This window comes from Python bivittatus, unplaced genomic scaffold (assembly GCF_059951505.1).
Source record: "Python bivittatus isolate LINGU-HERP-01145 unplaced genomic scaffold, Pbiv_v1 ctg000020_np1212, whole genome shotgun sequence".
Classification (NCBI taxonomy): Eukaryota; Metazoa; Chordata; class Lepidosauria; order Squamata; family Pythonidae; genus Python; species Python bivittatus.
Window position 1 is genome coordinate 105,143,560 of NW_028277030.1, and position 26,219 is coordinate 105,169,778.

The following is a 26,219-nucleotide window of genomic DNA, read 5'->3' on the forward strand; positions in this document are numbered from 1 at the left end:
AAGCCTAGATGAGCTTCAGAGTAAGAGAAATGTAAAGCGGAGCTGGGTCTTCTCTTTCCGCCTGCCCCTTTGCTACTATTTTGTTCTAAACAGTGTTTGCTACTAGTTTAAATGGCAGTAAAGCTAAATACAAGCATTCCTGCATACCTACCACACTTTTCCTTTTCAGGCTAAGCAGCGTCATGCCCAGCTCAGGGAGTATGAAAGAGTAAGCCAAAGAAATTGAAAGCATGAGATAAGAAATAGAACTACATCTAGCTTAAACCATCACCATTCATCATTCCTCTGTCATACTTTCTAACCTTGCAAACAATCCCTGCTTCCACCATATTCCATATACCTCTTCATATATGGCCTTTTGTTCTTTAAACTTCTCATCTCTCTCTCTTTGAGGTTCTCATCAGTTCTATCCAACCATAACTTTCTCAGTTTTCCCTTTCCCCTCAACCCATTCACTCTCTCTTCATATATTTATTTTGTGAATCAATCCTCATTCATTCTATATGACCAAATATATCCAACCTACTCCTTTCATACCATTCACTATTTTGTATTCAACCCACCTGCATTCAGCATCTATTTATTCTTGGCCAAATCTCTTCTATTTTTAACCACACACACACTTCCCTTTTCTACTGCATTCAACTTACTTTAATATTTCTCCTGAAATACCCAATCCTCACTTCCATATTACAAAGAGGACAGAACCCATTCTTATACTCAGCCACTTTTTGCTTCTTCTGACAAATACTCATTGCTTGCAACAGACTGCGTGCTACTCACTACTTTTATATCAGTCGTAATTTTTTTCATCCATTTTTCTATCTTTAGTAAGCATTCTACCAAAGTGTGATAACTGGGTATTAGAACTGTCACTCAAGGAATGCTAACGTAAGGCATCACCTCCTAGTTTAAATTCCAGAGGGAAGGGAGATAAATAGACATTTAGGAAGGTGTAGGATGAGTCTGAAGCAAGTTCAGAAGGATAGCCCAAAGCAATCCTCTTACTGTCAAAATGATAGGTTTGGAAATAGATACTTATTACCTGGGAAGGCAAAGATTATTGGCCTATAGATACTTTGTACAATATCAGTTGTGTAAGTCAACTTGCTATGAAAGCTAAAGGATATTCTAAAGCAGTGTTTTTCTAACTTGGCAACTTTAAGATATATGGACTTCAACTCCCAGAATTCTCCAGCCAGCATGGTAGCTGGGAAATTCTGGGAGTTGAAGTCCACACATCTTAAAGTTCCAAGTTTGAAAAACACCACTCTAAAGAAACCTAAACTGTAATTTTAAAGTGATATGTAACAACTCTTTTTAAGTTATATTATAATAATATAATTATTATAGTATTCATTAATGTGATTCTTTGCTTAAATTATAGAATAGATGTATAACATGACTGCTTTTCTGTACCTTCTCCATGTTCCACGAAGTCATGTTACTTCATATATATACCTACATGTATACACGTACATTAATACGCATATGAAAAAAACAAGAGTTTCCAAATCAGGAAAGGGTTTGGTGGTAGCAGCAAAACCTGTGGAGCCTTTAGAGATCTTCCTAGAGTATTGGGGTTATGCTTCAGTTCTGTAGAATGTTTGAAAAAGGACAGCCACAACAGATAATCATGTTGCATGGCCACTTCAGAAGCAAATCATTATTTTAATATATCTCCAGTCACATCTACAACCTTACCATTTTTCAACATTCCCACACATCATTTGTGACTTATCATTAAACTGTTATTGCATACTTTCATCGCATTCATTTTGGTTCTATATTCTCATACAAACTGTATTGTATTCCCAGACAAATCTCTGAAATAGTCCTTCAAGCATTCCCTCCTTTCCATTTCATCAGTTTTATTTTTAATTCAGTTCATGCTGGTGGAGATTCCTTGCTTAGCCCTCTTCACCCACTTCCAAAACAAATCTTCCATCAACATGTCTCTGCCTTTTCTCTGCACCTTTTAATCTTAATTGTGCCTTGCTGTCTTTGATTACACTCTTTACAATTATCTATTTTCTCTGTGTACATATTATACAACATATTTCCCCAATCATCTTTTTTTCAGCAATCGCTTATACACATTTTTCTTTCATCCACTCTTTTTGCCATCATTCTACAATCATCCTTTTTCATGCTTCTCCTTAGCATACTCCACACATTTCTGCGACACTCTATAACATACAGTACAGTAATTCTTTTTGTTCTGGTACAAGCAGCTCCCAACTCCTCTTTCCTTGCATCCTCTTTCTGTTCATTCTGTTGAGATATTTATCTGTCTTCAACAGTAGTCTGCTAGCACCTTTTTCAGCTAGCACATTTTATTATTTATTTATTAGCTAGCCAGAAAAGGTACTAACAGACTCCTTGTGATTTTTTACTACCAAACATTGCTCCCTTCTTATACCCTCTGTCTTCTAAAACCTTTTCATTTAGGTCTCTTTCTGTGGTGACTCTTTCAGTTCTTTCAAATCCACTTTTCCTCAAGATCTACTGTATGATGCTAGCGACAATGGTCTCAAAATATCTCATCACCCTTGTATCCTTCACTGATTCTCTCAATTTTTCATTATGAGCAATTAAATCAATCATATTTTTAGTTTTATATTAATTTCTTTGCTGTGTTTATGCTTAAACCATGTATTTGAACCAAACTGTACTTTATCTAAGATACCAAAGAGGAGCACTCTTGTTCACTCAAGGGTTTCCAAATGGCCTAATAACTTTTTCTGTACTCTCATCTTTTCCCCACCCATCCATTCATGTCATCTAGCAGAATAATTTTTCCTCAGGATTGCATTTGTTCATAATGTTGCACAATTGCAAAACCCATCTCTGTTTTTTTCCATTATCACCATTCACTGGAGCGTAACATGCAGCTGTCACCAGCAAATGGATTTCTACTTTCATATGCACCCACAAAACCTAAATGACACCAATTTATACTTTCTGACATACATTTTAGTTCTTTCATGCCTAATTAAACCTAAACATTCACCTCCCTTCAAAACACAAACAGGAAGTGAGAGAGAAGAGCTATGCACGTGAAATTCTGCTCAAGTAATGTTAGAGTCAAAATATGTACGTGGGAACAGTTCAGTGTATTTTATAATGGAAATATAGTCCAGCTCCTATTTACCCCTTTTGAATCAGACACACATATGCTCTCTCACTTTGCAATAAAATTATTTGGACTTAGGGAAGGGTTAGAAAATTCTGAAAATAAATGTAAGTAAATGTGGTTTCTTGCCAATTTCCCTGTTTCTCATTATTCATTAAGTACAAAGTGATCTCTGCTCATGATAGATTGGATTGTATCTATTTGTCACGCAGACTGTTGAAGGAGGAAATAAATCACCATTCTGGAGACCCTCTGTGAAGATACTTACATGCCAAAAATTATAACTCATGACGTTTAATTAAAGATAAACCCTAGTGGAATTTTTTTCCAGTCCCCATAGCAAGAACATTTCAGTTATTCAATTGGACAAAAATGCATCTGAGAAGTAGACTCCAGCCATTCCTTTATTGCTTGCAAAGATTTGATCTAGTGTGATGCAAGAATCAATTACGATAAAGAAGCCACAATGTTAAACTATATTCCAGCTAAGTGTTATGTGTGAACATAATTTTACATTAGTTTCACTGAGTATATAGCGTTGGAAAATCAGGTATGAGAAGATTTATTGGACCATCTGCCTCCTTTCCTACATTGCCTAACAAGCTGCACACAGGAGGCTCAAGCTGGAAATGGGAGCTCCGCACAAAAAGACGATATGGAAGAAAGCATTCAACTAAGTTTCTCATGATATCTTTTTTAATAAAATGGAGAAATGTGGAATAGATGGTTCAGCTGGAAAGAAGTCTTCTGCAAGTCCTATCTTTTTATAGTTTAAAAGGTAAGGTTTGTGACTGTCAGGGATATTTTCACATGAATAATCTGCATGATTGAGTAAACCTGATAGGTTTTCCGAAAGAACTCTGAAATGAGAGCCAATCAACATTTGCTAGCTTGTTTTGTTTCAAAGCAGATAGGGGGAATAACTGCCTAATTCTCTTAGATACATTTTTCAAATGTGGAAAGAACATAGTTTGATGATTGATAGCAAATTGTTCAGGACATAAGGAAAGAGGCTAAATGTTCATGGCTGTACTTCTAGCCTAGGGACACTGGAAGGAGCAGGTGAGCAAATATAGAAATGCACTGTAAACAAAAGTGTCAGAACTATACCAGATAGCAGTATAAACTGTGCTACAGAAATTCTGTGATAAAGTCATAAACGCTGGCAATCAATATTTTCTTCGGCTCTATCTCTGACGTTTTATGGACACTTTGGATGCAAAGGCATCTTTTCATACATAGCTGCAGCTGAATGAAAAGCACCTTTCTATAAAGTACATGTGAAAATCTACAGTAAGTCTGCTCTTTGGCAGTTTGATAGTACATATAGCTCTATGTTATCAAACTGACTGTTGCAGCATCCTATTTAATTCTGAACTGGCTTTCTCACTGGGCACAGAAAAAGTGGCTCATTCAAGGTTTGTAAAATTGTTCCTGTCTTGCACGGCATCATTCGTAGTGCTATTTAACTGACACTCCCCCCCCGCCCAGTACTTCTTATCCAATATTCATTAGGTCATGTCAAAAAAGAGATGGTATTCTTTGCTATAGTGAAGACAGTGTGTTCAGTTAAACTCTTTTAGGACATTTATGAATATAATTTTTTTATTAAGAATTTTGATTATAATAGTAAAAACTAATACAGACTAAACTTAGAGAAAGAGAAGAGAAGAGAAAAACAGAATAAAAAACTGCAGGAAAAAAGAAAAGAAAGAAGAAAAAGAAGAATATAATAAAGAAAAAGAAAAGAAATATACAGTATAAAGAAGTAACTTCCAACCTTCAACGCAACAAGTATAGACAAATTGAGTAACTCTTCCCCCCATAAAGTTACAAACAGATATCTCTTCATCCCATATCCCATCCCTTATCTCTAAGGAAATTCATAAAATATCAACTTTTCAATCCTGGTGTCAGAAAAAAGTCAATAAAGGGTTGCCAGAACTTTGCAAAAAAAGTTCTATTTTAGCCTTGATCTACTACACCAACTTTATATTCCTTCCTTTTATTTCTAACAGTCTTAGTCTTTAGTTCATTCAAATATAGTCATAGGATTTGGTTTCTCTTTAATTCTTTTTTATCCCATCACACAGATTTCTTCAAGACTTTAACAAGCCTCTTTGGTAGATCCAATAAGAAAAACATTTTCCAGGACATTCTCTTGATTTATCATTTGTATTTCCCCTTTAATTTTTAAAACCTCAGCCAGTTTCTTTTGTATATCTAGTAAAGCTTTGCTACCCATGTGACAGCGAAGATTTCTAAAAAATGGTTACCACATTTGAAATTTAAATTTGATTAAATGCATGGGTAGAGATAATTATATTTAATGCTAATTTAGTATCAGCCTACATCGGCACAAGCTTATTCTCAGTCCTTACCCACCCGCATTATTTTTTGCAAGGCAATTCCAATATGCCACTCAAAGGCCAAATGCGGCCCTCAGCCTGGAGGGAATTGTGCACTTCTCCTGTAATAGCTATGCTGGTTGCAAATTCTAGAAACTAAATAGATCTGGAGATCACTCTTGCTAAGGGAAGGCTGGTGTGGATATTAGCATAAGAGACCCATAGAAAATGCTATGTGGTTGTTCCACTTCTGGTGGCACCACAATAAAGCATTGTACATAGCAGCATTTCTTCACTTTACAAAGTGTGGGCATTCTGGCCTTAAAGGTTTCCTCAAGTCTGAATCCTAGTGTCTTCATGGACATATTCTCAGCAGCAGGATAGAAGTGGTTTGTCACTTCTAGGACATTTCACTGCCCTTTCTACTGCACAGCATTGGGATGGTCTCCCATCCAGGATGTAGCAAGTTCTGAACCAGTTTAGCTCAAGGTTGTTGAGAAGTTGCTAAATCTTGGGTGCTTTGGCTTTAGTCATTTAAGTTCAAATCCTGAACAAGCTTTTGCCTCCTTAATAAACTGTTGTAAGACCTGCAAGTTAGTTTTGGGGCAATGCCAGGATTAGACTTCAATCATACATTGTGCTTCAATAATGTGAACTGCCAATGTGGTTTTTAAAACTATGAGTTGCAGCTTAGCTAAGTCTTCCCAAACATAGATGCCCTTATGTACTTTAGCTCCCCAAATTCCCCACCGGTATTGCTGAGTATTCTAGGAGTTGAAGTGTGCACGGGAAAAGAGGTGGCTCAACACAAACTGTGAACTCCCTCACCAGGTGAAATTAAGAATAAAAGCAGATGGGACTAGAAGATTTATATGCAGTACATCTGGGAAATTCAATTTCTGGAGGGCTAGGAAAGACTTCCCAAACTCTGAGAGCTGCTGCCTGATGGCGACATCAATGCCGACCTGTCTACATCACCTCTGGGAGATATAAAGCAACTCATTTGTTCCTATGAAACTCTTGTGGGAAAACACTGCGGCAGCACCAACGCACACATTCAAAACACACCCTGTTCCTTTCTCCCACAGACAGCAAAACGCTAAAAATAACCCTTATTTTGGAGAGATGGAAGCCAAAAACAAAGCCACCCAGCCCAGCGATTGATGGCCATGCAACGCTGTAACCCCGCCCACTTTCCCAGGGATTATTTAGACGTTCTCCTGTCCCGGTTCAGGAAGCTAAAGATGGGAACCAGCCTGGCCCACATCACGCAGCTTCAGACAAAAACTAGGAGAGACGTATCGGCTTCTTCAAGGCAGCGAATCCGCGCTTCTTGAGAACTCTGTGCGCGCCCGCGCATGTGTCTGCGCATTTTTTTCAGTGGAGGCTAAACGTAGCTGGTGGGAAGCATAAGTGGGTTTTTCTGACGGAGGCGAAAGGCCCGCCTTTCCGAGTGTACGAAAGCAGGCTACGGCGAGCGCTTGTAAAAATCCGTTGTTATGAATGAAACGCCGTCCCTGAACGAATCTTACGGCGATTTTTTTTTTTTTCAGGGATCGTATTCTGCTTCTGCAGAACTCTTTTGTTGGCCACGGCTCCTCTTAGCCCTTCCCAAAGGAATGATTTCTCACAGGAGTGGGATGCTTTAAATACTTTTCCTTTCAGCCCATAGCCACGCATTCACAAAAGAATGGGGGAGGGAGAAATCGGAGGATGGCTATGGCCAAACTTGGATCGACGGAGATCTGGGTTAGGTAACAACACACACCAGCGGCAAGCCGGGCTCGTGCCGAAGATGATGCCAGAGTACGCGTCCAATAGGAATGCTCCGAGGCGCGGCTTCGCTACAGGCCGAACGCACGAAACCATTCATGAGTTTTGTGACATCATCGGAGGGAGGGGCGGGCTTTGTGAGCCGAGGCACGCCTCCCTCGTCTATAAAAATAGCTCTCAAATTCTTTGTGCTGGTCAGTTTAGCGGAACAAACCTGTGGCTGCTTCGTGTAGGAGAAACACGCCAACCGAGCAGCTTCAACCCAGCCAACTCGAAAAATCCTAAGGGGCGTTTATCTTCGGAGAGATCCCTTGGCGAGAGCTTCTCACGGGGAAGATTAGCCCGCGCGCTCTCTCTCTCTGTTTGTTTAGTTCGTCCTCTTCCTGCACTATTCCTGTGCCGAGCTGCAAAGGACGTTGGGTCGACCTCTTTGTTAGGACTTCATGTCTGTATTTTTCCCCATTCATTGGTGAGTACTGCGCGCGGCTCTGCGGCGTGGATGGCGAGGTGCAGGTCGAAGGCAGAGGTGGAATCGGGAGAGGTTTTCGGCGGGCAAGCGCCGCCTCTTCGAGCTTCCAGAACTCCAGAACTTGACGGAATGTTTGAGGGCGTGCGGGGGGAGGCGGGAGGGAGAAACAAAGGAGGAGGAGGGGGAGGGGCGCCACGAACACAAGCCGTGGGCGCGTGCCTCCATTCCGGCGCAAAACGCGCACGACGGCGCCTGCGGTCCGGTCCGGTCCTCGTTCACCCGCAAGCGGGTCCCCTTGAGCTCCCGGAGGCGTGCGGCGGATTGCAGCCCCTCGAGACGGCGGGTGACGTTCCGTGGAGCTGCTTAGCAGTCGCGGCACGTCCTGTTGCTGGGAAGAGAGGCTGCCTCCGAAGCGGTTCTTCAGCCTCCGCTTCACCGCGCCAGGGGAGCCGGTTCAGGCGATCTGGGCTTCTTGCAAGAGGAGCCGTGGCGGATTCGGTTGCGGGGCGAGGTGGCAGCGCTCCTCTCGCGAAGAGGCTGTCCGCATCGACGCTTCCTGCTTGCGATGTCCCGGGGGACTTTGTCAGCGAGTGTTAATTTCTTCCAGCTGGAGCTCCGTGGAGAAAACAAAATACCCACTGGCTTGGGTTCGGTGAAAAAACAAAACAAAAACCGGCTGTTTTCTTTTCTCGGGATTCTTAATTACAACTGTTTAGTTCCCTGGGTTTTTGACTTACAGAGCAGCATCCCGTAAGCGTTGGGCGGGGGGCATCACGGACATCAGTGTCCGAACAAAACAGTGGAGAATGTTTGGGGTGCCGGTGAAGATCCCCCAGTTTTTCCCCCGTTTCCTTATCGGGGCTTCTCGCCCCCCCCCCCGATGGGGGGGACGCTATTTTGAGCTGGCGGAAACTTAATCACAGTAGGAAGTTTGCCGCTCAGCAGCTGCTGCTTTCAAGACGATCGATAAAAGCAGGAGGCTGCAGACGTTACACGGGGGAACGGGTGTCGCCGCCGCAGCACTTGCTGCTTTTGGTATTCTTCCTGTCCGGAAGTAGCAACCTTGACTAAGGGCTGGGTGGGGGGAGAGAAGAATGGACCCCAGATTTTGTCAGTAGCTGCCTTCTGGCAGTTTCAGTTAACCCAGAAGCCCCGATCTGTCATTCTGAATGTGTGAGCGAACACGGCACAGTAACCCGGAGTGGAAAACAAGAGGCTCTGCCTAGAAGTTCAGAAACTCCTGGCTCCGTCTGATTTAGCCCTGCGTTTGAAAATTCGGACTTAGGCAAAAATGAGGCTCAGGATAAACCCCCAAATCTGTACTTTATGGCAGGTGCATTTGAGGGGCTAGGCTTACACTTTAGAGCTGAGTGCAGCACAGTTTCTTTGTTGTTAGAAGAGGAGTGAGCTGCGGCAAAGTTGTGTAATCACCTTCCTGGAACGTTTTCAAGAAAGGCTGGCTTGGCATAAGTAAGGATGCTTAAAGTATTTTTGCTTTTCGGCAGAGGGAGGGAGAGGAAAAATAGCCCCCCTGAGATATTAAGCCCTGGTGTGCAGATATTCTCATTGTCTCTCTCTCTCTCTCTCATACACAGCCTGAATAATAGTGCTTCCCTTGACAAATGCCATTAGAATTATAAATATCTTTTGGCAGACAGACAGTAAATTCTCATCACCTTTACCAGAACCCAGTAGTCTGGGTACAACTGGCAAGTATGACACAATTAAAATTTGCACCTCTTCTGAAAGAGCTAGTGCAGAAAGAATGTCAACAAAGTGAACTTTCCTCTATAAAACCTGTGAGTCGAAGTGCTGAGATCTTTGGCAACTGATGTATTTTATCTTTCTTGGCAAATGCTCTTGTTGCTTTGTGTACAGTTCTGTTGCCAGACATTGCAACTTGGATGGTTCCCTGGCCAGTTAACTAGCCTTTGGGGACTTCCATGTATATTGTAAAAAAACAAAAAACAGACCGGTGTTCCATTTAGCTGCAACTTTTGTGTTTTCTCTTCTGATGATCTTAAAGGAGGGCTTAGCTGTTTGGATAACCTCAAATCCCTATTACAATGTTCTTTCCCCATTTTCTTGTACATGAAGGCTGTTTGAAGTTGCCCCTCTGTGTTAGGTGCTAGCTCTAAATAATTCCTGCAGATAATTCTGACCAACTTGTTGCCACTTCACAGAGCAGAATTGATGCTGTTTTTCTCTAAATTTGCTGTAAAGAAAGTTATAACACCCAGTTAGGGAGGTGAGAGTGAAGTGTACAGAAAGATGTATTTTTTGCCTTTAGGATACATAGAACCAAGGGACAAAGAATGGGAAGGAAAGAAATTGGGAAGGAAAGAAATCTACTCAGTGCTCTCACTTTATGTAACCTGGAATATGCAAAACTAGGCTGACTCTGCTAGATGTTGCTTCCCTTGAATATATTACTAAGATGCAGCAGGAGCAAGCATGGTTGGTTTCATACTTTTTTGCTCTATGTCTAATCAAAACAAAAGTGTAAGCTCCTAGTAACAGAAATCTGTAATTTTAAGTGAGATGTGTATATCATAATGATATTATGATAATAAATTGTACTGATACCGTTGTTACTTGTGCAAATGATTCCTTGGGATGATCCAGCTTATGGTTGTTTTTAACTAAGCAAACCTGACAAAGCTAATGCTGGCCATTCAGTATTTCTAGTGCTTAAAGTGCTAATTTAGAAGAGCAGCAGGTACTTGTAAGGGCAGGCAAGAAATAAAGACCAGCCCTATGCCTGACTGTTACAATATAACCTTCTACCCATTATAGATCTGCCACTGGTGATTGATGGATACACATTCTTTATGCTAGTATATTGACATTCTTGCATTTTATTATCTGGAGTAAATATTCTAGAAGATGCCTTTCAGTGTAGAGCAGCCAATAAACTGCAATGCCATTTCTTTATGGTAGCCCCATGCTACATTCATTGTCTGTTTCAATTAAAACATGAGTGTCTGCAAGAAAGTTTTAAGAATTACTGTGCCTGGAAATTGAAATGGAATTAGCACATGTTAAAATACAGAAGTTACTTACATGCATGCAAATCTACTTTTGCTTTCAAAATTAATTATACTGGAAACAATGAGTGTAAGGCAGTACATAATTTACTCTTTGCACTGATACTGAAACTGGGGCTGTAGAATGAATCTATCTGAATTAAAGGAAGTCAGTAAAAATTCAAAGCAAGAGCCATGGCTTGGGTTTAAAATTCTTAACTTTTGTGAAGCTTTCACAGATTCTGCAGGGCAGTGTTTTTCAACCTTAGCAACTTTAAGCTGTGTGGACTTCAACTCCCAGAATTCTCCAGCATTTATGCTGGCTGGGGAATTCTGGGAGTTGAAGTCCACACAGCTTAAAGTTGCTAAGGTTGAAAAACACTACTGTAGAAGATGCATTATACTGTTTCCAGGTGATATTGTAAAAATAGAGGGTGGGTTCTAATAAAATGTGTCCAAGTGCATCTTTGGGGCAAACCAGTTCGGCCTTTTAACTTTTCATTTCCTGTGTTCCAGAATAGGTTGAAGTATTTTCTTTCCAAAGTAAATAAGACCGGAAATATGCATTGAAATGGTTTAGTCTCTTATTCTGTATTAGAATTCCTTAACAATATGGAGTCCTAGTTCTTCTTTGCTTGTCTACTGTTAATTGTGGCTGAATAAAGGGGTAACTGCTGAAGTTGTCTCTCTGCTTTTGCTTCCAGCCCTGATTATTTGAGATCAGCTGACATGACTGAGGTGATGAGTGCTCCAACTATGGATGAGATTGGTTTAAGCCCCCGCAAGGATGGCCTATCCTATCAGGTAAATTCACTGCCATGCAAAACACTTAGTGTAGCTACTTAATTGCAAGTTGTTCATGGATTCAGCTGGGATTAGATAGTAATCTTTTTAGAAGGCTGATGAATTAGTTCTTAATATTTTAAAATTTACAAAGCTGTTTATAATGCTTCCTTGGCAAGAGCAGTTAGTAAGCACAGTGTCAGGCTGCTAGTCTATTTTGGGTTTGGAGGGATCTTGGAGGGCCTTATTTCCAAGTAAATATATAAACAGATAGGAGAAAAATATCTGTTGAGGAATCTAACAGATACATTCATGAAGGATAAGCCTTGCTTCCAGAAGATAAGATGATCAGTGGTACTAGACATTATGGCTATATCTCTCTAAATACCAAATATTTAGGATCATTTAGGATATGGGAGATGGGTTTGATCTGAATATATGTGGGGTATTGTAGTTTCCTTTAAGGACTAGGTTCACCTCTTTGGTGTCCTGTTGGATCTAGAAATGGCACAGATCATTGGCAAAGAGGCATTTTATCAACTTCGGGTGATAAATTAGTTGTCAGTGTCATTCCTGGAAAAGCAAGATTGGGCATTGGTGACACATGTTTCGCTGGCCTCAAGGTTGGATTACTACAATGATCTGTGCATGGGGTGGCCCTTGAAGATGACCCAGAGATTGCACCTGGCCCAGATTGCACTAGCACAGGTGGTGAGTGTATCATATCACTCCCTGTACTAAACCACTGCATTGCTGGCCCACCATTTATGTGTTTAATATGATCATCTAATTGTGCAATTTTTCACAGTGGCTCCTAGAACTTGGACTAAATTTGACACTGAGGTTGAAAATACCTTTCTTCTTACTATAGATTACTTTAGTGCATAGCCTTAAAACATTTCTTTCTAACCCTGGCTTTGAGGATTTTGTGTTTTTTTTTTAACAGATTCTTGGCTGGATTTAATGATTGGTTACTTTGGATGTTATTATATATCAGTGTTTGCAAGCCTGAAATGGAAGTGAACAGCATATCAATGGTACAATAAAAAGGAATGGAAGAGTGCTGTTTCACTTGGGTCCAATTTGTGGACACCCCATACTGAACTGGCTGCTCACTGTAGAAACAGAATAACCAGCTATATAGGGCTTTGATCTGATTCAGTGCATCTCAAGTTCTTTCATCTTATTTCTGAGGAAGCATGTGTAGATTGCTCTGTATAAAGTGGTCTTTTGATTTTGTATATTAATAGTAGGTTTGCTTAAGCATTTTTAACTCCATGAGGGTTCCCTCCCCCCCTCAGTGGCTATTAATTCTGCTCTGTATTTTGAATGGAAGGTGTGTATAGCACTTCTGTCTTAGCTTCCACATTCAATTATCTCAAAAAATGTCCTTTAGGCGAATGGTAGTGCAAGGAATCTTTGTTACTTCAGGCTAATTTTAACAATGTGGGTTGTTTTTTTTTTTAAACTTGGGAGTTCATTTTGGAATGAATCCCAATGGAAAAATACAGTTAGAAAACATTGCATCAGAGCTGAAAAAAGCCACATGAATTTCCATTGTAAGGCTCAAGGGTCTTAGCTATTTTGAGACTGACCTGTATTAGAGTAAGTAACCTTTGCGGTTCAGATAACTTTGGCAATCTGGAGTACGGTCAATGCGCTCAGACCCCAATACAGCTTGGCCTGAATGAAGCAGAAGCCTTGTTGGATCAATGGGCTTCAGCACATTGATTATCTTTTTGCTTCTTCCTGCCCGCAAAGAGTTGGCACGGTTTGGACTTGGGATGATTTCATGACTGTATTTTGGCTCATAAATCATCCACAGTAACTCACATTTTAAAGTGTTTTTGAGGAATGTCTTTTAAATCTCCATCTCTCAGAACAAGCACATTATAAGCTCATGCTACATGAAATTGAAATTGATCTGGAAAAAGTTTATGTCCATTAACTTTGTTAACTCATCAAACCAGAAGTTTTACTTATGTGTAGCAAAAAGAAACTGTTTATAAGTATTCATAAATATTTCAAAAGAATGAGATGGAAGAGCAGAGTTCAGTGACTTAAGTCTCTCAAACGTATTAGTTGTATTTGCAAAATCTGTCATTTAGAATGACTAGAAGTTTGGCTTTGGCCTCACCCTCACTTGTGCTATGTCTGTACCTCTAGTTCAGATAATTTTAGGGTGCCAAAGTCATTCTCTGAACTTATATAGACACATTGATTGTCTATATATTTGCAAGACAATCATTGGATGCCAGAGATCTTTAGAGTAACACTGTTTACATGTTGGTGCTTTCTATGCTCTAATTAGTAATACTGCCTGCATTTTTAGCTCCTTTCTGATTAAATATTAGGAGAAAATTAAGTTAAAAAAATTAAAGTTAAATTAAATTTAAAAGTTTGCTTGCCCCTGAACACGAAATGATTGCTTGCCAGTGAACATAAATAGAGCTGGAGATCCAGATTTATTTTTTAAAATTTATAATTTAAATTTATAAGGCTGCCCAACTCATCATGACTTTGGGCCTATAGTAGATGGGTTGAAAATGGCACACAAGTGGTGGCTCAACGGGTACAGCCAATTTCTTGCTGAACCTAAACACAAATCTGCAAGCCAGTTTAGATCTTTAAACGCTTTTAGATCTTCAGAGTTTCTGTTACTGTACAGTTGGGAGTTGTAGGTTCCTTGTTATCTCTCACAAGACATCTAGAGATACATGGGTAGGGTAGAGACTAATCTCCCCCCCCCCCAAGTTCTGAGGTTAGGAGAGCAATTTTTCTCCTTGTGAATCTGAAAGAGGAAGGCAGTGGAAGCTGTAGAGAATTGCACTTTTTTAGAGGGTTACTATTGTTTTGCTGATTTGATTCTACATAAAGAACTAGTCAGCCTTAGAACATCATTTTGTTCCAGCGGGTGGGCAGAAAAAATTTTCTGCTCATCCTAAGCTGTTACTCCTACCAAAAATGTCTGTATTGCATTGTGCTCTTTCAAATGTCAGCATTCCTCAAAGTAACAGCTGCCTACTCCAATCAAATCAGGAAGTGCTACACCTCAAATGTGATCTCAAGGCTTGTTTCCTCCTGTTCTGAGTTCTCAGTCAACTGCTAAGTAATGCATTTGTGAACAGACAAAGCTGCAGAACTGTATCTGTCTTCAAGACTTAAATAGGAATCCTAGGAAGTAACAATACCAGGCTTTGCAAGGCATGCTGTGGGCTGCATCCTAAAAGTGGGCAGAGTCAGTGCCCATTTTGGGAGGGGTTTTCAGGAGTTCTAAAAGATGAAGTAGGTGCTTTAAGCATCTGCAAAACTTAAGAAGCTACCCATTTTGCCCCATAAGCCCCCATTCCAATTTTTTTTAGAGGCCCATATTTTTAGAGACTACCAAATGGTATCATATACAATTTTTTTAGAGGCCCACTCTGAAGAGTACCAAATAGATGCTGGTAGGCCACTTGCAACCACTGGATCACATTTTAGATAACGTGGAATTGGGGTAAAGAGAGAAAATAAGTAATCCAGCTGGAATGGATTCTGAAGCTGACCTCTGATGCTCTCCAAGCTTTTCTATTGCTTGACTTTGGCTTGGTTCTTTATAAGCATCTTTGATTTGAAGTTTTGCATCCTTTAAAAAAAAAAAAAATTAGTTACTGATAACTCTTTGGAGGTGAAGAATAGAGCTCATTTTATTTATAAATTCATAAATTCATTTAATTTGTTCATAAAAATTAAAATAATTGTTTATTTTTTTTATTTATTTTTTTTATTTATTTTCAGGCTTGTATGCCGCCCATCTCCCCCTACTAGAATAACAATAGATCTGCATCTTCAATAGCCCAACAAGAAATCAAATGAGAAAAAAAATCCCAATAAATTGCTTGAGATTAAATCATTTGGAGGTTGTAACTAAAATCACATATGCAGACAGACAGCAGGTTACCTGGTTTGATTTTGGATTTTCATTCCCATAAGCCTCATCCAAAATGAGGAAGAGTTTATGGGAATTATAGTCCAAAGCGTCTGGAATGCACAAGGTTGTTTGTCTTGAACTGGAACCTTTAGAGTTTTTATAGTTATTTTTGCTTGTTAAATCTGAACCCTCACCCAGATGTTTCAGCTTATCTGAGTGGTACCATTTCAGGCAAGCAGCAGGGAGTGGTTCTGTATATTTAAAATTCAGATTCTGCCCTCCGCCCAAATGACCTGCATGTAAAAACTAACCTAGCTTTCTTTTCTAAGAGAAATTATTTCTTTTATAGTGTGGAAGAGCTTTTCAACACAGTCTTGAGTAATAAAAGTCCAGCATTATCAAAGGTGGCTAATGTTAAAATTAGCAATCCTTTATCAGAACCTTCCTTAGCCTGGCAAACTGCAAATATCCTGGATTCCTGCTTCCAACATCCCTCAGCTGGAATTGCTAATGCTGGTTGGATGCTGGAGGCTATAGTCCAACAGTCTGGAAATTTATTTATTTATTTGCTAAATAAATAACAAATCGAGGCCAGGAAAAACATCCAGAGCATACATAGACTTTTGCCCTCTTCATTTTAAGGAGGACAAGGAATTTGGAACTGTGTAGTAATGTTGTAATGTATGGAAGCTATTCTCCCTCTACGTTTTATTAATATCTCAACATGTAGCTGAGAATGGCAAAGTGGTCAAAATGAATATCTATTTTAAGGGTGAGTAAATATCCCAAAGTTCCTGTTCAGTGAGTTTTATTCTTTCTGTTTCAAAGGTGGTTTGAATGCCGAAACAGAGACTTTGCTAGTTTTCAGCCTAGATTTGGGATCACATCCATTGTGTTCTCCTACTATCCTTTCTACTTGGAAATGATTATATCCTTTTTCCAAGCTGACTCTGTTAATGACAATTGACTCTAGCACTAATCATGGTATTTGAAACGGAAGTTGACCAAGGACTAAAATTTCCCTACTCTGCTGTCAAAATAATGTTGCATTGAAACTCCTTTTAAAAAATAAAACTCAGAACGGAATCTGAAGTGATGACTGTTGAAACAGCCTCTCTCATTGTGGTAGCTGGATTGAGTAAACAACATTTAGAGGCAAGTGTCCTGTTTTTTATATTCAAATTGCCATGAAGGGCTGGTTAACTAAATCTATTGATCCTGATGAGAGCAGGCACTCAAAGCTGATGTGTAAGTAAACTAAACTGTTGGGTGAAGCAGCAGTGAATTTGAAGCCTTCCGGATGAGTTTCTGTCTGCAGATGAAGTCAGGGTGAATCTCTTGTAGTGTGTATTGTGCACACAAGATTTGTCCCTTATCTACCTGCTGTAGAAATGGAAGTGATTCTGGTATACATGGCTTGGACTACATAGCGCATTTGATTATTTTGGGCTGTCCTTGTGGGTGTTGTTTTTAAACAGTGTTAAAGGCAAACCTCCTTGTGATCCACCAAGCCAAAACCTCTGAACTATCAATACCGTCAGTGTTCATCAAGCCCCAAATGGGCCAACTAGGTGACTTGTGACCTCTGCATTTGTCATCCTACAGAAGTGGCCAAAAGTAGAGTCTTAATGTGTCTCTGGTAGGCTCACCGGGTCGTGTTGCAAATGCCTGGGGTTGCAACCAGACAGTACTATCTGTAAGCTGGGGCTGGCTAGATTGTGACAGCACTGGCTAAGTATGTTCTGTATCCTATTGCTAGTTTCATTGAAAGCCTTGTAGGCTGTATGGACTAGACAGAGGTGCTTGTAATGTCTTCTCAGTATTATTGGTTTCCTTATTAGCGAGGCTTGGTTTTATATGGGCAACTTGTACACACTGCAGCAGAGCGCTTCTCTTTTAGTCATTAGGAAGCAGGCTCACACATAGCAATTTTTTTTTATGGTGGTTAAACTTTTTTTCCATTCTGGGGCTAAGTTCAGTCAAGTCTAGAGGAGTGGGGTGGGGTGTCACTTGGCACAGGAAAAAGATGTTTATCTTCAAGTTTAGAGCTTTATTTTTCTCTCCTCTTTGAGGTGCCCAGTGAATAAGTACTCTTGCCGGCTATGAAAATTCTGAATAAAATAATACTTAAAATAATGGTAACTTGTTACTATATTTGAATGGTCAAGTGATTTTCTGCCATTTGGTTCTTCCCTCTATGGCAGCCCCCAGAATTCATCCAGAATGTATCAATTTACTTACTATGTCTCTGCTGCCTGAGAGAGAGGTTTTTTTAATGCTTATTTTTTATATAAAAAAACTGTTGCTGCTGCCATAGATGAAGATTATTGGAAAAATTACATAAAATGCAGCACAGGAAGGGAATTAAATCCTCTCTAGAAAATTGTGCAGAAGCAACTTGGTGCACAATAACAAGTGACTTTCGTGGAGAAGATACGAACTCTGTAGCTTACCATTGCTTTTGTTAGGGCCAGCCAAAATGGCTCAAAAGGGTATGTAGGATTCTTGCATCAGGCAAAGTGTAACAAAAAGTAAGCAATGGGAAGAAGCAGAAAAGTTAGGTGTGAATATTTCAGCTGTAAAATCTGTACTTCAGAATTAATCTTGATGGAAATTGTAGACTGAATATATTTGTTGAGGGTAGAGGGTGATTGTCTACAGCAGACGGTAGTACCTAACAGCTGATCTCCAATATTAACCAGAACTGGATCTGGTTAGACTTGGATAGGAGACCACCAGAAAAACTCAGGGTTGTAGGCTAAACTGAGAAGTTGAAAAACCATCCTGGATGAAAGCAGTGACAAATCAAGCTTCAAGAAAACTATGTAGTCACCAGGAATTGAGTTCAAGGAAATCTTAGCATTAGATCTTAGTTAGCATTCAGAGCAAAAGAAAATGTTTGCCCCCTTCCTCAGTGCTCAGCTCTGAAAACCACAAAGATAGTTTTCAAGTCTGTCACACACATTCTAACTATGTGAAGGATTGGGGGCAAGGATTAGGACAACAATTGTGAACTGTCCCTTCTGTAAAGAGAAGAGGGTAAGCAATATTCAGCTGAACTCCTTCATGGATTAAAATGTCATTATGCAAAGGCTCTTGTTTCTTTGCTTTTATTGACAGCTTATCCTTGTTTCCCTGTCTGTCATGTGCTGGGAAATGTGACTTCATTTATTTTCCATTGGGCCATCTCTAATCCTTGAGTGCAATTGCAACATCTCATTTTTATGCTTCCTTGATTATTTTAAAAAAGCATGACTTGGTGGAAAAATCCTGACCTCTTCTATCTCTGCAGCTATTACAGATAAGATTCTTCAGGCTATCTAAATCACTCACTCACTCACACACTCACTCACTCACACACACACACACACACACACATATATGGGATGTTTATTTAAAGAAATCATTTATTCCTTAGTTTAAAATGGGGTGGGTCAGCATATTTTTGAAATAGCTATTCCACTTTGACCTACTGTACTTGCCATAACAGTGAAGGCTTAATGCTATTGTGTCCTGTGATGCTATTCCCACACTGATGATGTATATTGGCTTATCTAACCTGATACCTATGAGCTGAGTTTGGCTGTAGCTCCTCTCTTCCCCCAGCCTATAGGCACTTGATAGTGCTGGTTGGAGATAATGGGAATTGTAGTTCTGAACAATTTGGAAATGCCATGCTGAGGAAAGCAACTCTAAATAAATGCCAACATTTTAAAAATTTTCTTCAATAGAGATACAGTGATTAGTTGGGATAGAGAGCTCAACTTGATGCTTTATATACAACCTTTAGGATCTGGAAACAGGACTCGTTTGGTCATCTGGCCACTAGAGTCACTTGTACAGTGAGATGGCCAACATATATAAATTGGGGAGGGAGGGTGTCAGAAATGGGATTGGCTAGCCCCTTAGCGGCCTGGTGCGGCCTCTATTGGCCTCTTGGATCTTTTAATCTCTTTTTTATTTCTGTAAGTATGGTTCTTTTTATAACTTTTAATCATGTATTTATGATTTTAATTTTGATGTAAGCCGCCCAGAGTCCCCCATTGTAGGGAGATGGGCAGGGACAAGTCCAATAAATCAATAAATATATAAATTTGAAAATAAATACAATAAATAAATAAAAATCTGATTTGTTCTAATGGTGAGATGGAAACTCCAATTTAGTTTATAGTAGCTTTGTAATGGTCAGAGTAGGACTGATGGGATGAAAATGCCTAGTGTGGAATAGATCAGACTTCAATATTGCAGTTATTTTCACATGAGTTTTAATAGATCATAGAATCATAGGGTTGGAAAGGACCTTGGAGATTTTCTAGTCCAACCCCTTCCCAAGGCAGGAGTCTTAATACCATCTCAGACAAATGGTTGTCCAATCTTTTCTTGAAAACTTCCAGCGATGGAGCACCCACAACTCCAGGAGGCAAGCTGTTTCACTACTTAATAGTTTTCACTGTCAGGAAATTCCTCCTTATTTCCAAGTTGGATCTCCCTCTGACAAGTTTCCACTTATTGCTTCTTGTCTTACCCTCAGGTGCTATGGAGAATAAATCAACACTCTTCCCTGTGGCACCCCTTTAAGTTTTGGAAAACTGCTATCATGTCTCCCCTCGGTCTTCTCTTGGTTAAGCTAAACATACCTAGTTCCTTTAACCGTTCTTCATAGGATTTAGCCTCCAGACCCTTTATCAACTTTGTTGCTCTTCTTTGCACTCTAAGGCCTCAGGATCTTTTTTGCATTGTCACCAGAACTGGATGCAGTATTTTAGTTGTTAGAAGTTAGTGTTATCAGGGAGTTGTTTTGAAAATGTCCCATATCCACCTAGTTAGGGAGTTGGTTATTTACATAATACTCAAATATGTTGGAATGCAACTCTCAGCATCCCTAGGTCAAATGCATGTGCTCGCTTGAGGTGGTAGGAACTAGAGTCTAAAACAGCTGGGACACCAGGGTGGCAAAGGCTGGCCTAGGAAATAGTACCTGTTTAGTAGCTGCACAGACTCAAATAGTGAGACGATGGAGTTGTCAAGATGCTGGTTTGCAAACAGTGGTATCTGGCAGTACTAACTTGGACAGAGGAAAATAGCAGATTACTTAATGTAGAGGTTGAAAATACTGATATTTGTGTATAGTCTGATGTTGGCAAGAATCCAGTGGAGTATCAGGAATAGAGATGAAACAATGCTGCAAGAGGAGAGTTATGAGCATAGTGGGTTGTTTGGTAACGTCCAGTTCATCAAGCATTGCCATAATTCATACATTATGGGTGATCCAGGTCTAGCTCCAGACCTGAACTATATATAATTAGAGTACAGGAAATTGATGGGTAGGACATCTGTTGCATTTTTGATCCTTTAAGTGCATTACAATCACAGTTGGTACTTATTTATAGACATTAGGGTAACTTGCAGATCAGTTTTCCCAGCATCACCTTTTGTGTACAAACATGTAAAAGAGAGCTTTCCTTGTTTAACCATTTATATGGTCACCTATCTCACAAATACAGCAGCTAAAAGTAAGTAAAAGCCAAAGCAACAACAGCCCAAAATAATGTTTGAAAAATTCTAATAACAATCAAATGCAATGTACCTGTGGTCCAAAAATCCCTTCCATTTTACAAATCAAACAGCAGACTGACAAACCAACTGGGCTCACCTAATACTTGAGGAAAAACAAGGCATTTGAAGCCTTAAGGAAGGCTGACAGGGTCAGGGCCATTCAGACTTTGAGAGGGATGCTGTTCCATAGGGCAGGTGCTATGACAGAGAAGGCATGTCTCCTGGATCCTGCTAGATGACATTGCTCATAGAAGGGACCCAGAACATACCCACCCTATTGGGTCTGGTGGGATGAGTAAAGGCTCATCCCATAAATAACCTGCACTGTGCCATGTACGGATTTATAGGCAATAACCAGCACCTTAAACTGCAACTGGAAACTCCCTGGAAGTAAGTGTAGCTCATGGAGCAGTAGTGGTACATGAGTCCATCAAGACATGCACTAAATGGCCTGCATCATGGCATTCTGGACCAGTTGCAGCTTCCAAATGCTCTTCAAGGGCAGCCTATACAGAGTGTGTCATCTGAAAAGCCTGCATGTGAAGAATGTCATTGACAGCTAAGTGCATTTTGTGAACTGGCCAATAGACTGGAGGTAGATCTCATCCAGATTGTAACCATTACATGAAAGGCATGCTTGTTTTCAGTCAGAGATGTGTTGTCTTAAATCAGGCTGGGGAGACTGCATTCCCTTGGGGTATGGTGAACTTTTGACTGCCATTAGTGCCAGCGTGGGTGAAACTATCTCCTTTTATCTGCCAGCCAGCTAGTAGAGGAAAGACAACTAGTTCAGTGGGAGTTTCTGACTCCCTAAACATTTCTGAATTAGAACTTCTAGCATCCCTTACCAGTCACCATGCTGGCTGCTGAAAGCTGTAGAACAGCAACATCTGGAGGGTTTTAAAATGATCACTTATGGAACATCATATGAAAGTTGTCTGAGAATCTCAGTTTGCCTACCATGCTCTAAAACTTCTGATAAGAGATCATATCAGTTTAATTAGGATAATATGGATTTTGAATATGGGTGGGTCTAAGTTCAAAACTTTTTTCTTCTGTGAAGTTCACAGGGGGCTACTTGGACAGCTGTGATTAAAAGAAAGTCTACCAAAAATACAGTGGAGACATTGATTACTGTAAATCTCTTATTTCAGATTTTCCCCGACCCTTCAGATTTTGATCGCTATTGTAAGCTGAAGGACCGTCTCCCTTCCATTGTGGTGGAGCCAACAGAAGGAGATGTAGAGAGTGGAGAATTAAGATGGCCACCTGAGGAGTTCCTGGTCCAGGAAGAAGAGGAACAGAACTGTGATGAAGCAAAGAAAGAGAGCAAGGAGCAGTAAACAGCACCAAAGGTCTTCTGTTCTACTCAAGATGTTAGGTCATCTTGAGGGAAGGGAGAACAGCTTTCTGAAGGGTCTTTTCTACAAAAGACATTCAATTTTGCACCTGCAAGATCTTAGTTTTTTTCATATTCTCTATTGAGAACTGAAGCGCTTGACGTGACAATCTCCAGCTAAAACTAAGAAAGTTTGGGCAGGCAAAACAAGCCAAAAATGATTGCCCTTCTCAAGATCATTGTTGAATTCTGTGGTGGTTGCCTGGGGCAGCCAGGAAATTAGAGGGCGCTTTGGTGGAGGAATAGGCCAGCAGGAAGCATGCTTCTTCAGAAGTGTGTGGCATTAGAAGAAAAAACTGCAAGTATAAATGCAGCTGAGTTCTGTAAGGGACTGCCTTTGGCTACAAATGCATGAGAATAGTGTTCATCTCTCAAAACCTTGCCTTCTTATAGTGCTCCTTCTGGTTTAATGTGTGCATGTGTTCAGAGGCTGGAAGACAAGCCACTGAAATGCTCCTATGGTGTTACCAAATTAGGCAGCCTTCCTGCTGAACAGCATAGAGGAGCAAGTTATATGGGTCAATAACTAGGTTGGCCTTCTGCAGCCTAGTGTCCTCTTAAAGTCGCACCATCTTTGTCAGACTGCAGCGTCTGGCATTAGCTTGCTCACCTGCTGCACATAAACTATATTTTTCTGTCTTTTCCTTTCCTGGCACCTCTTTAAGCATGCATTTTAACCTCGCAGTGAATAGCTTTGTATGGCCATTGTGCTGTTGACTGTAGAAATGGCCTTTACTACTTGTTCTGCAGTTATTTTGTTTAGGCTGTAAAAGGTCACATTCTGTTTTGTTTGGGAGGTAGGATGAGAAGAAATGCTTCTTCAGAAAAACTTCAGGAGATTTTGACATGAAAAATAAGGGTATTTTCTTTCCTGCTACTGAAGCTGCTGTTAACTTTCCCTGCCAGTAATGCATCTGGTTGCTGTGAAATGCAGCTTTTTCAGCAGCACTGATTTATGATTTAGTCATGTGTTAATGCTGGATCAAGGACTCACGATTATAGTACAGGAGCCAACCAAGGCTGTTAAACGGGAAGAAACTGAGCAGAGTTGGTACCCCCTCTAAAAGCAGGATGATGGAAGTAATTGTTGAAGGAAAGCAGGGCTTCTCTTCAAAAACTAAAGGTATTACAGTGTCTCAGTATTGTGGAGAAGATAACATGCTTTTTTGAACCTGCAGGATTTTTTTATCGGCTTAACTTGTTAACAGGTTCTAAATTCCCCATTGTAATCTTTATTCTTCATGTCCCATGTATCTCTTCGGAGAAGGCAAACAAAGAGTCAGATAAGCTAAATTGACAGCCTCATAAGAAAACAGTATCTGACTTCTTGGCAGGAAGTTCCACAAAGTTGAAATTTCAAGTACCACTTTCAGAAATTAAAAGCCAGTGATTCCATATTAATTTTGGAGAAACTAAAACTATGTCACATATAAACATTATGGCCTTAACAAGATAGTCAAAGTAATCCTCAGTTTCCCATGACCTTTTCCATTCCTTTCCTAATTTATTGGAACCCTGTATATGTGTTACATATAAAACACACACACACACATGCACACACACAAACACACTTATATTTGATACCTCATGAGTAGTAAAATTGCTGGTAACGGTTTAGAGTATTTGCTTGTTGAAATCAGCAGGGTTACTTTTTTCAGTCTCGTCTCGCATGTGTTTTCCACATAATGGCAATAACTTAACAGCTGTGAATCATTGTTACATGTGGGTGTGAGGTTGTAGGGATGTAGTTGAGTGTTCTTGTGTGTGTGTTTTGCAGCCAAGAACCTGTCACACATGTACTACCTGTCTTGGTGGATGTTTGGGCATCACTGAAATTTGTCTTGCATCCTTGCTTTGTCAAGGTTGCTTTAAAATGGATGGATCCAGATGTTTTTTTGTATCCTGGAATCTGTTCTTGTCTTGCTGTTCAGTAAAAAAAGCTTTTACACCTGCACCCAACCTGAATTGCCCTATTTTTTTTTCCTTCAAAAATTACTTTTTGTTTCTCCATTTTTGTCCCAGTTTGAAGTTGTCAAATGTTAACCACTCAGAAAAGCAAATATCCTTAATGCTTAAGGACAGAGTGGGAATGCTGTTTGTCTTTAAATATTTGCATATCATTTCTGCTTCTTTTTTAAAACATACAATTGTTGCTTGTATTTCTGTCACTTTTGAATGTGTCTGAGGAACAAAGCACTCCAGTGGAACTTTTCCTGTTATATATTACATTCTATATTTCTGTAAAATTCTTTTTTGAGCCTCAGGGAAAAAGCTAGCATTTTTTTCAAACTACTTTTGTCACTGTGACAGTTGTAAATAAAGTTTGAAAATGCTTTCCAAATTCTTAAGTTAAGAGGTGTCTTTTATTTAAAGCTCTAGCTTCCCACAGCCTTTTTGATAAATGTCTCTCAGGAATTTGGATGAAGGTAGAAAGATCTCACTGAACAAAGCAACTGTACCTTCGTTTTATGGCAAAGATGGACAGGAGGATCCACTGGTATAGCAATACCACGTTCATTGTCCTTTTATTTCACTGAAGCCAGGAGGAGTGGATTTTTTATTTTTTAAAAAAATTCCTCCTGTCTGTTTTCTACAATGGAGGGGTAATAACATTGCACCAACCCTGTGCTGATAAGCGAAGCCATTTCTGTAGCCATGTCACTGGAAAACAGGCCTTTGAATCTAGTTAGTTGACCCAATACAGTCTACTTCTGCTGTCTTCTAGCACCCCAGGCAGAGTAGTTATGCTGTCCAACTCCCTTGATGTGGGAAAGCGCTGATGACAGGAGCATTGTGGGCTCCTGACCCAGCGATACTTGCACTGTTTCCTTAGTCAGTTTCCCAGGAAGGTAAGAATGCAATCAAAGCTGCCCATTAACATCTTGAGATCCATTGGGTTGCTGTATGAATGTAAATGTAAATCCAAATATATAGCAAACAAAGCATTTCAGCAATAGTTTTTTAATCTAAAGCAAGTGAATCAAATCAGAAGTGGGGGCAAAAGCAGCTTTCTCTAAGATTTTCCTTCACTCCTTGCCAACGCTCAGGGGTTGGTTTAAGTAGTAAGGCATAGCCAATTATCCATAATTATGTTGGCCGTCATCAGTTTTCTGCATGTGCACACACAAAAGACATTTCTGTCAAAGCAAAGTAACTTTCCTTGGCTGGAGGAGGACCACCTTGTTCTTTCTTACTGAGCACCATCTCAAAGCCCATCACTCCAGGGATGAAAGTCAGGAAGATACCATGAAGCAAAGCACCATTGCCTTGCATAAAAGGCCCCACAGTTTGCCCTTTTGAGTGGACCCTGAAGTATGAATTAGCTCTTTGCTTGATCCATAGATGGAGCATACACTGAGCCAAAAGGTGTCCCCAAATTGTCTTTTCAAGTTAAAGTTCTTGGTTTTAAGGTTTAAAATGTTTTACTTGTAGCAGAACATCATTACTAATAAACTTCAGTTGGGGGTGGGGGGGAGATGACCCTTAAGTGTTTCTGGAAGTGAATTGGGGGAGGGGTTGTTTGTTTTGAGCTAGTTTCAAGGAATTTGTGCTGCCTGATGCTGGGCTACATGGGACACACTAATCCAGCTGGCCTGTTGGTTAACGTGCAGGTGAAACTCGAAAAATTAGAATATCGTGCAAATGTTCATTTATGTCAGTAAGGCAACTCAAAAGGTGAAACCAATATATGAGATAGACGCATTACATGCAAAGCGAGATATGCCAAGCCTTACTTTGGTATAATTGTGATGATTATGGCGTACAGCTTATGAAAACCCCAAATTCATAATCTCAGAAAATTAGAATATTACATGACAT

The 26,219-nt window shown here is 40.0% G+C and overlaps 1 protein-coding gene across 1 annotated transcript; it reads left to right on the forward strand.

The window, feature by feature from the left end:
• The first annotated feature begins 7,444 nt into the window (after nt 1-7,444).
• On the forward strand, nt 7,445-24,743 carry LBH (LBH regulator of Wnt signaling pathway). The gene is made up of 3 exons (XM_007438652.4): nt 7,445-7,726; nt 11,457-11,556; nt 22,156-24,743. Exons 1-3 carry the CDS (start codon nt 7,701-7,703, stop codon nt 22,342-22,344), a joined length of 315 nt encoding a protein of 104 aa, XP_007438714.1. The 5' UTR covers nt 7,445-7,700; the 3' UTR covers nt 22,345-24,743.
• Nucleotides 24,744-26,219: the final 1,476 nt, after the last annotated feature.